At 45.1% G+C, this 14,903-nt stretch overlaps 1 protein-coding gene across 8 annotated transcripts in view; it reads right to left on the bottom strand.

Annotated features, from left to right (window-relative positions):
• LOC126336504 (neutral ceramidase-like) overlaps window positions 1-14,903 on the bottom strand; it is a 489,135-nt gene that overhangs the window by 164,523 nt on the left and 309,709 nt on the right. For all 8 annotated transcript variants that reach the window (XM_050000278.1, XM_050000277.1, XM_050000275.1 and 5 more), the window contains 2 exons: window positions 10,435-10,611; window positions 10,139-10,266 (listed from right to left, as the gene is read on the bottom strand). In XM_050000278.1, the coding sequence (XP_049856235.1) occupies window positions 10,139-10,266; window positions 10,435-10,611 (305 nt within the window). The remainder of the gene's footprint in view (window positions 1-10,138; window positions 10,267-10,434; window positions 10,612-14,903) is intronic.

The following is a 14,903-nucleotide window of genomic DNA, read 5'->3' as shown; positions in this document are numbered from 1 at the left end:
TCGCAGTTACCATTCTTGTACCTATGTTTTTCTTTCCAACTTATGTGATAGCCCTTTTCAGAGATATCCATTCCTCTTCAACTGAACTGGTTACTAAGCTATTCCTTACTGCTGTATCTATAGCCTTTGAGAAACTCAAGCATATCTCGTCATTCCCTAGTACTAAACATATTGATTCTGCATCACTAATGGCTTCATCACTACTACTTTGTGATCTGAGTCTATATCTGCTTCTGGGTTCGCCTTACAATCTAGTATCTGATTTCGGAATCTCTGTCTGACTATGATGTAATCTAACTGAAATAGTACCGTATCACCCGAGCTTTCCCAAATATACATCCTCCTCTTGTCTTTCTTGAACAGAGTATTCGCTATTACTAGTTGAAATTTATTGATAAACTCAATTAGCCTTTCTCTTCTTTCGTTCCTTGTTCTAAGCACATATTCAAATTTTTATATCTCTGGAAGTTGTTCATAGATTGCTTTCAAATTTTGATACAATGTTTCATTCGAATATGGACGTGTTTTTATATATCTAATTCCTAGTACGAAGCCGATGTTCTCCCGTAACCCTTTCTTCTACTCCTTCCCTACAACCGGATAATAACATAATAAACTTTTCTGCTGCTGTTGATATTATCCTCTATTCATCTGACCAGAAATTTTTGTCTTCTTTCAGTTTTACTCCAATGACCCCCATTAAAGCTAGACTGAGCTTCAGCATTTCCCTTTTCAGATTCTGAAGCTTCCCTATCACATCCAAAGTTCTGATATTCCTTACCATTCTTGAAGGTCAGATGTTGCAAAGTATATAGCGGAACTCCTTGTGTTGTTGAGGAAGAAATGATATGCAGCATCGTCCACAGGTCACTCCGTTTAGCAACAGATAAAGACGGCTGGTATTTCAGCGGAGATACCGCATGGTATACATCAGCCATTGCCTTTCCTCATTTGAGTACAATGACACTCTTCTAGTTTAATCTTCAAAAAATTAAGAATTTTTAATGCCTCTCGCAGACAGATGCATATGAAACGTTTTTGATCACACTGCGTCTTACTTTTTCTACCTTTTTGAGAACCATATTATTTCATTTCATTATAGGTATGTTTTATTGACAGAAACAAAAGCTTACATTCATTTTGCTTACCACACCAACTGTGCATTAACTTGACCGGGAGACCTTGACGCATGGGACTCCGGAAGAAAACACTGCTTGGCGCAAAGACCATACTCCATCTATTAATAGATGTTAGCAACATTTTCTCCACGATTTGGGGCTTGGAGAAGGTTTAGGGATTTTAACAGAATACAGGCTACACAGTTGCACTGAAAACGTGTTTTGTGGCAAAATGGCACTTGGAGTGCTTGACATTTCCGCTTTTCACTTAAATAAAATACTAAAAATATAATGAAATTCGTTTCAGTCAACCATTAAGGACCAACAGCTTTTCAAGCATAATTAACTGAGTTATGTCGTAACGTACAACACAGTTGAGTGGACGGTGGAGGGAAAGGTCGCCCAGGGCGGAGGTCACTGGCCCTCCGCTCAGGTAAATTCTCCTTTTATGCTGAAAGAGACGACGGCCAAATATCGACGCCGAGTGAGAAGCCAGCTTTCCGTGAGGACGTTTGTGACAGGTCGGGAAGCCGAGGGGGAAACTGCTCTTTCAGCGTTCCCCGGGGTGCCTATAATTGCTTCGAGACAAGCCCTTTTCGAGAGAAGCGATTCGAGAGGGAAAGTAAAAAGCGACCTGCCGCCGACGAATACTCTGTCTACTGGCCGGAGGTATCGTTCGCAACCATTCCTCCTCTAGTGGCAATCACTGAAAATCGACAGAGAGGAACAAACACAACGTCTGCGTTTCTTTGCCTTTCAAACTGATTGCAATAAGACTGCGACTATCACCACATTCAGTCCCACACTAGCGTTCCATTAAGGAAGAAACGTTTCTAATGTCGTTGCAGGTTGCGAGAAGACAATGCTATGCAAAGTAGCAAACTCCGATCGGGGACTCCATGTAATTATTGGAACAATCTTCTAAACAACACGCTTACTTCGACACTCAATAAATCAGTTCTCACGAAGACTTCAGTTTGGATTTGAAGCAGCAGCATGATATTGACACTTCGTAGATGTAGTATTATTATTCCTATTGAAGTAAAATAAGACTTGAGTAAGTCCGATTTATTTTGTGTAAGTGATGGCCCGCAGCTAGTAAATACTTGAAGGATGTCACATTTAATACTCTCCAAGTGATGTTACTAAAGTAATGTTTTGAGATATCAGTTTCAATCATCCGACTGTCGCCAGCTAACACAAATTTATTTGTGCACGCCGTAATAAAAACTGTACCATACAGGCTGACGTAAATACACTAACAAAAAGATTAATCATCCAGAACACATGGTCGGATATAATCGGATATCTACGCAACTTGTTTAGAGAGACAGTACAACTTTTTCTTTACTTTCTTATTTAAATGAATTTTATTTCTTTTGAGAGCAGATAAAAATAGTCTGCCTCTAGACTATGCTATCCATAGTAAGTTATCTACAACAAGAAAAGAACTTATGGCTTCGAAACTTAGAATAGTATAATTAGTATCAGTTAAACTTCGGAGGAATGGAGTGCGCAACAAGACCATCCATAAAATGTTCAAATGTTCAAATGTCTGTGAAATCTTATGGGACTTAACTGCTAAGGTCATTAGTCCCTAAGCTTACACACTACTTATCCTAAATTATCCTAAGGACAAACACACACCCATGCCCGAGGGAGGACTCGAACCTCAGCCGGGACCAGCCGCACAGTCCATGACTGCAGTGCCTTAAACCGCTCGGCTAATCCCGCGCGGCAAGACCATCTACGTAAAATTACTATTCGTCTTGTATCTGACGCCCTTCACCGGTTAATTACCTCTTCACTTTCCCTTCTCCTGGCGCTGCACAGCTAAGACGTAAATTTTAATTTAAGTGCGCTTGAACATAACGACCAAATTTATTTCCCATATTTTGCAGCACTTTATTATTTCTTAGTAATTACGGCAATTTTATTTGTTATTCACAGGTTCTGTAACGAAATGTGGGTGAGTCCTACTACGTGAACGGCAATAACCGGCTTGGACGAAGTTCGAGTAAGCGCCATCACGATTATCTCACTGAGAACGCCACGAAATGTAATAATTATTCACGGCCTACTTGCTCTTACTTTATGAAGTCCGATTTGTTGGTGCGAACAATATTGGCGCACTTAACATACTCAGGCTGACATGGTCACGAAAATAAGAAACCACATAAGTTATTCCCGAGATGTATAATATATTGTGCAAATTGAAGATCTTCCGTTCGTAGTCAGTTTAACTCTCCAACAGAGCTAAGCTTGGTACACACAATCGGTGGATATGTAAAAGATTAAAGAGTTGCAGTTCTCAATGATAAGTGGAACGGCCACCAAAGTAAACCGTGCTGTTCGTCTTGAGTGTTGTTACCAGTACTGGTAAAGTCGATATGAGAAGTGATCTGCGTCGGGTGTTGAGTGGTCACTGCGGAGGATTACCCGTGTTAGAGCGTTATGAGCACCTGCCTCATTGTGGGGCCCTATGCTGGCTTGCCGATCCGTCCAATATCCTGGTGTGTGGGACATTCTGATTAGGACTGTTGATATTTTTAAAAATATCGGGGATCCGATATATCGATATTTAAAAAACGCCATAATCGGCTGTCGACATACCAAAGAAAATTATTGATATAGCGACGGAAAAAATATCGATGTTCGAGCATAGAAAAATACTGGCTGCACATAAGTAAATGTACTCCTAGCTTTAGAGCTGTATATTTAAGTATTGATTTCTTATTAGATATTCCGTACACCAACAAGGTAGCCGCCGTCCATGCTCCTTAGAGCGTGAATTTAAAGAAAAACGATGCACGTTCACGCTTGGCGATAACCACTTTACTAATATTGGTAACTGCATGTAAGTGGCGCAATAAAAGGTATCCGATGGGTACATCGATAGGTTTCGTCATAAAACGGATTATGTCTACTTCCCTGTTTTTTAGTTGTTGTTTTTCTTTCTTTTTTTCCATTTTCGGCAACGCAAGCGACCTAGTAGTTGTGTAAAAATTCCTGGTGAAACTAAGTTGCAGTTTCTGTTCATAGAGCCGAGCGCCATTTACTTAAGTTTTGCCCCTCATACGTCTCCGTCCAGCGGAAAGACCAATGTCGTCATTTAGATTTTTGTTCCTTATTTTGAGCAACAGTTCTTGAAGAAAGCCAATGTAAAGAAATTTGCGTTACAAATTGGTTTTTATCGCAACTGGTGTGTTATTTCTTCACACAGGAATTTTTTTCCATTCACACCGCCACCTCCCCCCCCCCCCCCCCTAGTCCAATCGGACCTCTTGTCTTGTGCCACCTATATTTGATTCACACAGTTAAAGAGAAAGGCTGGATGTGATTAAAGCTCGATAAGTAGTAAGACTCCTTCACACAGTGAAACTAAAATTATGTTCCACTAAAATTTCGAAAAACAACACTTCAAATATTTACCGAAAATTGTGAAATTAAAATAAAATATCGACACTCGATATTGCCATTTTGGTACGGATATATTTTTCGGTACTAACTACCATTAGTATGTATCGGTATTATTGTGTAATATCGATATGTCGATTCATCGATTACTCGTCAACAGCCTTAATTCGGATGTAACGATCGCGAATGTTGAACTGCATACCTGCCGTCACGGTTTCGGTCAACCGAGACTCTCACAGCAAAGGAAGATCGCCGTATTGTGCACCAAAAGCAGCGTACCCCCTTCACATCTGCGCTATCCATCCGAGAACAAGTAGTGAATTCCCTTCTACATTCCCGCGCCATTGATCGGATACCAGCAGCAGGCGTTCTATCTAGATACCGTCCCATGCGTTGGTTGCCGTTAACACCACAACACAAATCACTGATTGCGGAATGGTGCCATTATCAGAAGGTATATACTGCTAACGGACGTCGCGGAGTCACGTTATTAATCGCGGTTCTGCACTATCCCAAGTGGACATCGTTCGTCGAGTATGACAGCGACCCGGTGAGAGGTCCCATTCTTCCACTGTTTTGGAGACACGCAGTTTTTCTTCCTAGCGTTATTATGGGTCAGCCATCCGACGCGACTTCAATTCACTGCTGTTAGTGTGTTGAGGGGAGGGGGATTGACTGCACAGCGATACGCCGCGGTCGTCCTGCACCCTCATGCGCTACCTCTCAGGCTGTTTTTCAACAGGGCAATGCTCGTACAGATGACACTTGTCTCTAGGAACTATCTGCGTGATGGTGAGGTACGTCCATGGCCAGCAAGAACACCAAAACTCTCCCCGATAGAACATGTATGGGATCGACTCAAACAACTCCATCCCAGCACCAGCACCTAAAATACCAGCGTATTTACAACAGCTGTGGGCCATCTCGCTTAATGGAAGAATACAACCGCTTTATGACAGCTCTACCCAACCAACATATGCGGCAGTTTGGATTTCATATACGAACAGAACGAGCTGCGTTTCTCAACATCTCTGTTTACGGAATCCATGATGTTTTATTTAATAAGTCGTTCGAACATGACACACAAAAAGAAAGGTTTTGCCAATACCGTATATTTCTGGCGGCCAAGCGTCCAGAACAATGCGATCGCCTAGTGAAACAACTTGTCCATAAAGGTGGCGGAGTGGCGATGTACTGTATTCGCATTCAGGAGGATAGTAGTTCGTATCCTCGTCCAGATGTCAACTTTACGTCCTCCACGGTTTTTCAGAATTGTTAAGTGCAAACGGTTCCTTTTAAAAGGTAAGACGTAGTCCCTTCCCCATATTTCCCCCATCGGAGCTCCTATTCTGTCCCTAATGATCTCGTCGTCGACGGCTTCTTAAACATCAATACTCGTCACCGCCAAGGCCCATATCACAGAGGCTAATCTTGCTACCCGAGTAACCATAATGTTTAAATATTATGCGATAATGATTGAAGCAGAAGAAATGGATTAAAATTTGTGCTGCGGCCGGGACTTGTACCCAAGTCTTTTTGCTTGCGAGGCAGAAATGCTAATATTACACCACCCGAATACGGTAGTTAACATTGCTGCACGAACTACTTAAGTTGAGTGCCCTCCCCAACACAAACTTCAGTTCATGCCTTCTGCTTATTTTCCCTGAATTGACTTTTGTGTTGGTGAGGGCACTCAACTTGGGTAGTTCGTGCAGCAGTGTTGACTGTAGTTCTGTAAAGGTGCATGATTAGCATTTCTGCGTAGCAAACAAGAAGACCTGGGTTCCAGTTCCGGCCGTAGCACAAATATTAATCCATTTCTTCTGCTTCAATAAATGTTAATCCATTTCTTCTGCTGCAATCATTATCGCAGATACAGAATAGACTTAAAATGTCTCAGGGAAAAATACAAGTGTAAGATGTTTAAAGATTACTGTGTGTAAAGCCTCTTACGAGCTCAAATTGAGTGTCTTTCAGATACTCAAAACAAATAAGAGAATGCGAAATTTGTTAAAAATTAAGAAAATTTCTAGATTCTCTTACAATGGCGCCACGTGTAAGAGAAATGTACAGACGTGATTAGAAACATCGAACACGAATGAAAAGAGCACCAAATAGCTAACTAACATCGCGTCCTTACCCAAACACCACTAGCTGTTTTACCTATAAAATAGGCAATGTACGCACCCACCAAACCTCAGGAGCGTATGACGATCCTTGGTTGGATACTTTTTACATTTTCAAGTATAGTCCACAAACCACGATACAGAGCAAGGCGAAGTTCAAGTTCATCATACCTATACTGACAAGTCTTTTAACTTGCCCGATACTATAATCCGTCGTTCTCTATCTTGCGTTAATTTTTTCAACTCCACCATGTGGATCCTCCAACCTCAATACACAGACGAGCTTCTGTATTCCGTTTTATATTTTGTAGTCTATACATGGACTTACTGTTTCGTCCCTCCAGTGCTCCAGTCACTGCCAAGTCAGTTAACTATCATAGGATATCGAAAGTGATGTCCCACTAACGGTCCCTCCTTCAGAAAGATTGGAGGACGCCAGCTGTCACTATGTCTTTGTTTCTGTATGAACGAATCCTTCCACTGTATTTAAGCATCCCGCTACATTAGCTAACGATTTCGCCGCTTCAGTTCACTATCTGCAGGCGTCTCTATGATAAATCGAGTAATTATGTATGGTTGTACGCTGGTACAACGTCGTTTTCGCCATAATTATGGACTACGATCAAATGTCGACGTTCTCACTTGTTTAACAATTAAGAAATAGGAAAATGCAAATTTTCCGTCGTTCTCGGGCCACCACGCCAAGCACGCAGTTTCAGAGGCTACTGTTGAATTAATCCCTATTTCCACTCAGCGGAGTCAATCCGACAAGCATGTAGGTAGTCACAGTACTTCGTTCGACTGTACACGATGGCACGCATAAAAGATCGTGTCTAAGGGCGTACAAACTGCAGCTTCGTCACAAAATCAAGCCTGAGGAAATGACCGGACGGAATGCATTCACGGAGACTTTCTGGCAAAAATGGATGAAAACGAGGCATTCCTCGACTTCACCTGTTTTTCGGAAGAGTCTACATTCCACACTTCCGACATGGTAAACACGCACAGCTGCCGCGTAGCGGGAAATGAACCCTGCCACGTAATAACAGAGGGCAAACGCGACTCTCCGAACGTAGATGTGTGGTGTAGACTGTTGGAGGACTTCTTCGCGGAGCAACAATGTACGTAAATATGTTGGAGATATACGCTGTCCAAAACTTCCTCGTGACATGTTATTCCAACAATATAGCGCACTAAGAAATTTTGTGAACATTGTGGGAGATTTCTTCGATCATGAGCTCCCAGATCGCTCGACTGGGAGAAGTAGATCCATCGATTGTTTGGATCTTAGGACCCCAAACATTTCCCCACTTTGTTTTCTGCGGGAGTCTATCCAGAATAAAATGTATCACATACCACCAGTTCGTGGTGCACCACATCCGTGCCATCGCATTCGTGCACCCATTGCAAATGTTCCGCTTGCAATACCTCTATTACAACAGAATAGTTGTCTGTCGAAGGCGTGCATACAGATATGTATTTTCTCTCCGTCCGGACGGGCCTCAGAATGCCCAACGGTGCCGACCGGTCGCCGTGTCATCCTTAACCGACAGGCGTCACTGGATGCGGATATGGAGGGGCATGTGATCAGCACACCGCTCTCCCGGCAGCTGTCAGTTTTTGCGACCGGAGCTGTTTATCTCTTAATCAAGTAGCTCCACAATTGCCCTCACAAATAAGGGCTGAGTGCACCCGGCTTACCAACAGCTCTCGGCAGACACGGACGGTTAACCATCCAAATGCTAGCCAAGCTCACTAGTGCTTAACTTCAGTGATCTGACGGCAACCGTTAAAACATTTTGAGTTACCGTACTTGTAGAAACATACCATCAAGAAATACACTACGGGCCATTAAAATTGCTACACCACGAAGCTGACGTGCTACAGACGCGAAATAAAAAACCGACAGGAAGACGGTGCTGTGATATGCAAACGATTACCATTTCAGAGCATTCACACAAGGTTGGCACCGGTGGAGACACCTAAAACGTGCTGAGATGAGGAAAGTTTCCAGCCGATTATTCATACACAAACAGCAGTTGACCGGCATTGCCTGGCGAAACGTTGCGATGCCTAGTCTAAGGAGGAGAAATGCGTACCATCACGTTTCCGACTCTGATAAAGGTCGGATTGAAGCCTATCGCGATTGCGGTTTATCGTATCGCGACATTGCTGCTCGCGTTGGTCGAGGTCCCATGATTGTTGGCAGAATATGGAATCGGGAGGGTTCAGGAAGGTAATACGGAACGCAGTGCTGGATCCCAACGGCCAAGTATCACAGGCAGACGAGTTGACAGGCATTTTATCCCCATGGCTGTAACGGATCGTGCAGCCACGTCTCGATCCCTGTGTCAACAAATGGGGACGTTTGCAAGGCAACAACCAACTGCACGAAAAGTTCAACGACGTTTGCAGCTGCGTGGACTATCAGCAGGAGACCGTGGCTCCGGTTACCCTTGATGCTGCATCACAGACAGGAGCGCCTGCGATGGTGTACTCAACGGCTAACATGGGAGCACGAATGGCAAAATGTCATTTTTTCGGAAGTATCCGGGTTCTGTTTACAGCATCGTGATGGCCGCATCCGTGAAAGGCGACATCGCGGTGAACGCACACTGGAAGTGTGTATTCGTCATCGCCATACTGGCGTATTACCCGGCGTGAAGCTATAGGTGCTATTGGTTACAAGTCTCGGTCAGCTCTTGTTCGCATTGACGGCACTTTGGACAGTGTAAGTTACATTTCAGATGTGTTACGACCCGTGGCTCTACCCATCATTCGATCCCTGCGAAACCCTACATTTCAGCAGTATAATGCACGACCGCATGCTCCAGGGGCCTTTCTGGATTCAGAAAATGTTCGACTGCTGCCCTGGCCAGCACATTCTCCAGATCTCTATCCAATTGAAAACGTATGGTTAATGGTGGCCGAGCAACTGGCTCGTCACAATACGCCAGTCACTACTCTTGATGAAGTGTGGTTTAGTGTTGACGCTGCATGGGCAGCTGTACCTGTACACGCCTTCCAAGCTCTGTTTCACTCAACGCCCAGGCCTATCAAGGCCGTTATTACGGCCAGAGGTAGTTGTTCTGGGTACTGATTTCTCAGGATCTATGCACACAAACTGCGTGAAAATGTAATAATATGTCAGTTCTAGTCTAATATATTTGTTCAATGAATACCCGTTTTTCATCAGCATTTCTTCTTGGTGTAGCAATTTTAATGGCCAGTAGTGTATCTTAATTATTTTACGTTCTATATTGTTATATGTTTACCCCAGAAAAACTGTATTTTGAGCAATATCTCCAAACAACAATTGTGCCAATGCTTCTGACTAAAGTCTTTCATTTCCCTGAAGCTTGTAGATGCCCAAAGCATTGTGAGTTACTTTAACGATAAAAGATTTCATCCCGGCGAAGAGATAATACTTCGCAACCAAGTAATCACAGGCTGTACGGGCACTAGCAGTATGCCTACCTGCTACGTTCTGAGGTGGGGTTGGCGAGGTAGGCGGTGGGGCTACGGTTGATGCTGACGCCCAGCAGCTCCCCCTGCGACAGGAAGAGGCGCGCCGGCTGCATCGACAGGTGGGCCCGTCTGATGCTCTGCAACACGACACCGCCAACTGTCAGGAGCTCTGGACGTGATCATTAGACAGTCAAATGGGCCAATGGGCTACTCTGATACTTCAGCTATGAAAGGCTAATGGTTATTTCTCGTTATGTGAGTTAATTCTGCAGGATAATGATAATTGTAAAGGGCTGCGGACTGACCTGCACGATGCCGGAGAGCAGCGCGTTGTAGGTCTGTCGGACGAAACCGAGGCTGCTGATGTCGAAGAGGAAGTCCTGCATAAAGCCTCCGGGCCCAGAGTGCGTGTGCGTCGCGCTGATCATCACGTTGCGCTCCGTGTACGTGTCACCAAACTCCTTCTGCAGCTTAGAGATGACCTGCAACAAACGGACGCATATGATGTCGGACAGCTACACACACTGATGGTCAATAAATTTGCAACTCACGGAATGATAACAAATACTGAAGAGTTGAGCATATAGCGTAGCAGGAGGAATGTACACTACTGGCCATTAAAATTGCTACGCCAAGAAGAAATGCAGATGCTAAACGGGTATTCATTGGACAAATATATTATACTAGAACTGATATGTGATTACATTTTCACGCAATTTGGGTGCATAGACCCTGAGAAATCAGTACCCAGAACAACTACCTCTAGCAGAATAACGGCCTTGATACGCCTGGGCATTGAGTGAAACAGGGTTTGGATGGCGTGTACAGATACAGCTGCCCATGCAGCTTCAACAAGATACCACAGTTCATGAAGAGTAGTGACTGGCGTATTGTGACGAGACAGTTGCTCGGCCACCATTAACCAGACGTTTACAATTGCTGAGAGATCTGAAGAATGCGCTGACCAGTGCAGCAGTCGAACATTTTCTGTATCTAGAATGGCCCGTACAGGACCTGCAACATGCGGTCGTGCATTATCCTGCAGAAATGTAGGGTTTCGCAGGGATCGAATGAAGGGTAGAGCCACACATCTGAAATGTAACGTCCACTGTTCAGAGTGCCGTCAATGCGAACAAGAGGTGACCGAGACGTGAAACCAATGGCATCCCATACCATCACCCCGGGTGTTATGCCAGTATAGCGATGATGCATAGACGCTTTCAGTGTACGTTCACCTCGATGTCGCCAAACACGGATGCGACCATCATGATCTGTAAACAGAACCTGGATTCATCCGAAAAAATGACGTTCTGCCATTTGTGCACCCAGGTTCGTCGTTGAGTACATCATCCCAGTCGCTCCTGTCTGTGATGCAGCGTCAAGGGTAACCGCAGCCATGGTCTCCGAGCTGATAGTCCATGCTGCTGCAAACATCGTCGAACTGTTCGTGCAGATGTTTTTCGTCTTGCAAACGTCCCCATCTGTTGACTCAGGGATCGAGACATGGCTGCACGATCCGTTACAGCCTTGGGGATAAGATGCCTGTCATCTCGACTACTAGTAATACGAGGCCGTTGGGATCCAGCACAGCGTTCCGTATTACCCTCCTGAACCCGCCGATTCCATATTCTGCTAACAGTCATCGGATCTCGACCAACGCGAGCAGCAATGTCGCGATACGATAAACCGCAATCGTGAAAGGCTACAATCGGACCTTTATCAAAGTCGGAAACGTGATGGTACGCATTTCTCCTCCTTACACGAGGCATCACAACAACGTTTCGCCAGGCAACGCCGGTCAACTGCTGTTTGTGTATGAAAAATCGGTTTGAAACTTTTCTCATGTCAGCATGTTATAGGTGTCGCCACCGGCGCCAACCTTGAGTGAATGCTCTGAGAAGCATATCACAGCATCTTCTTCCTGTCGGTTAAACTTCGCGTCCGTAGCACGTCATCTTCGTGGTGTAGCAATTTTAATGCCGAGTAGTGTATTATTAGCGTTACAGGTTACCCGGGGTGCACAGGGTGGACAAAGTAGTACACAGTGTCTCTAAGTTGGTCGGGCACCGAGTCAATGTGATGTAAGACATGAGTACAGTATTCCATGCTGCTTCAATTATCCGCCATGGGAGATGGCTATCCTTCTTTGGCTAGCCACATGTAATCCATGTAAGCGGTGAAGGAATATATTAGTATGACAATGTCAATTAAATGTGGCAATTGCACTTTCCGTCTTAAGCAGTGATATGGGGAGTGATCGAAGGGGCAGTGATAACTCTGTGCTTTTCTACTTTGATGGATCTTAACAAAAGCTGTGTGTTGCTATGTAGAGGCTGACACTGGCCCTTGAGGGGCAGGTGAACGCTAGGGACAGCGAAGGGCCACCATAGTGATCGTTTTATAAGCTGAACAGTTACCTCGTGGCCGATGGAAAGCGGAAGACTGCGGCCCTATGCCGGCCTCTGTGGCACAGTCCTCCTGGGTCATGGACGAAACGGTGGAGTCACGGTGCTAAAAGCACCACCATCTAATCTGCAGGCTGCACTACCTGACCTCAGGTTAACGAGAAGAACTTTCCCGGTTGTGGCAGTGCGGGATCAGCGAAGGGGTCAAATGATGCACAGGCTCTTGCTGCAGGTAACATATCTAGAAAGTACGTAAGAGCGAAATCGCCCTGGTGGGGAAAGCACAATCTGTCACTGGTAAACGACATGTGACTTAGGTCCTAAGTATTCCTTTTTAGTCTGAGAAGAACGGTAAAATATTTGGTAGGGAGAAGACTTTTTACAGTGCCTCTGAAGCGAAGATACAAAATTTCGAAAACTTTCACCGTTGGCAAATAATAGTCTGGCCCAAAAAACTGCAAGAAACAGTGGTCTGGCGTGGAAATGTGTATTTTGGGACATCTGCAAGGATTGGGACATAGAGCGCAGAGCAGAACAGTCAGATGTTCGGGTTTGAACAGTCAGGTTTGGACATTTGCATGCATTGGCTCTTGGAGGCCAGAAACAAGATTCATTTATCGGCAGCCTTTCAGACCCAGAAATTCGGAGGTTGCGTGCCCAACCGACAGAGTTTCTTTCTGACTGTTCAGATTGGTTGACTTCAAGGCCGAAGAAGTGACAAAACTACGAGGTCATCGGTCCCTCGGTCCTAATAAAACGATGCCACAAGTGTGAGAATAAAACGGACGAAACATATAACACAAAACGGAAATAAATGAAAAGCCACAAGAACGGACAGAAAGCAACAAACACTAAAAGGAACAAAAGACGACAAGAAAACAACAGAGAGACGCTAGAAACAGAAGAGAGTAAAACATGAAAGCAGATTATAGTGGCTGGCACAACACCGACAATAAAAAGGGAAAGCCAGCCACTCTGCAACACACTAAAACCTCCACCCTAAAAGCACTAGGGTGGAGGACAGAAAGGGACAAACGACATGCGCTGAAACCTAGACAGGAGTATAAAACTCACTCTCACGGATAAAACGTAAAACTAAAGCTGCTGTGGATTCATTGTCGCCCAATACCGAAGGCAGGGTGCTGGAATAGTTAGAAATCTGCTGCATAGCGGCTAAAAATGGGCAGTGCAGCAAGAGGTGGACGACTGTCATTTGGGAGCCACAGCGACACTAAGGTGGGTCCTCACGACGGAGGAGGTAACCATGCGTTAGCCACGTATGGCCAATGCGGAACCGGCACAGGACAACTGATTCCCTGCGAGAGGCCTGCAAGGAAGACTTCCACACATTCATAGTCTCCTTAATGGCACGCAGTTTGTTGTGAGTGCTGTCACCCAAAAGCCGGAAAACCCTGCGGAGCAAGAGACAACGCAAGTCAGGTTCGGAGATGCCTATCTCCAGAAGCGGTTTCCGTGTCGCCTGTTTGGCCAGCCTGTCGGCAAGTTCGTTTCCGGGGATTCCGACGTGTCCTGGGGTCCACACAAACACCACGGAATGGCGGGAATTTTCCAGGGCGTAGATGGACTCCTGAATGGACGCTACGAGAGGGTGACGAGGGTAGCACCGGTCGATAGCTTGTAGGCTGCTCAGTGAGTCAGTACACAGGAGAAATGACTCGCCAGGGCATGAGAGGATTTAAGAACACGAGATATGGCCGCCAGCTCTGCAGCGAAAAGACGGAAGCCAAATGGTAAGGAGTGCTGCTCAATGTGTCCTCCATGAACATATGCGAATCCTACCTGACCATCAGTCATTGAGCCGAAACTTCCTGGCAGATTAAAATTGTGTGCTGGGCCGAGACTCGAACTCGGGACCTTTGACTTTCGCGGGCAAATGCTCTACCAACTAAGCTACCCAAGCACGACTCACGCCCCGTCCTCACAGCCTCAATTCCGCCAGTACATCGTCTCCGACCTTCCAAACTTCGCAGAAGCTCTCCTGCGAACCTTGCAGAACTAGCACTCCTGGAAGAAAGGATATCGCGGAGATATGGCTTAGCCACAGCCTGGGGATGTTTCTAGAATGACATGTTCACTCTACAGAGGAGTGTACGCTGATATGAAACTTCCTGGCAGATTAAAACTGTGTGCCGGGCCGAGTTCGAGTCTCGGCCCCGCACCCAGTTTTAATCTGCCAGGAAGTTTCAGATCAGCGCACACTCAGCCGTAGAGTGAAAATTACATTCTAGCCATTGAGCCGTCGGTGTAAACCACTTCAGAGCCCCATAACACGTCTTTCTAACTGTAGCAGTGCTTTCGAGCATCTAGAATAATGAAAGTGGAAAGTTGATAACAGCTGTATTTATGGT

Source organism: Schistocerca gregaria, chromosome 2, assembly GCF_023897955.1.
Source record: "Schistocerca gregaria isolate iqSchGreg1 chromosome 2, iqSchGreg1.2, whole genome shotgun sequence".
In the NCBI taxonomy this organism is placed as follows: Eukaryota; Metazoa; Arthropoda; class Insecta; order Orthoptera; family Acrididae; genus Schistocerca; species Schistocerca gregaria.
The sequence above is the reverse complement of the archived record's forward strand: the minus strand, read 5'-3'. Positions and strand labels throughout refer to the sequence as shown.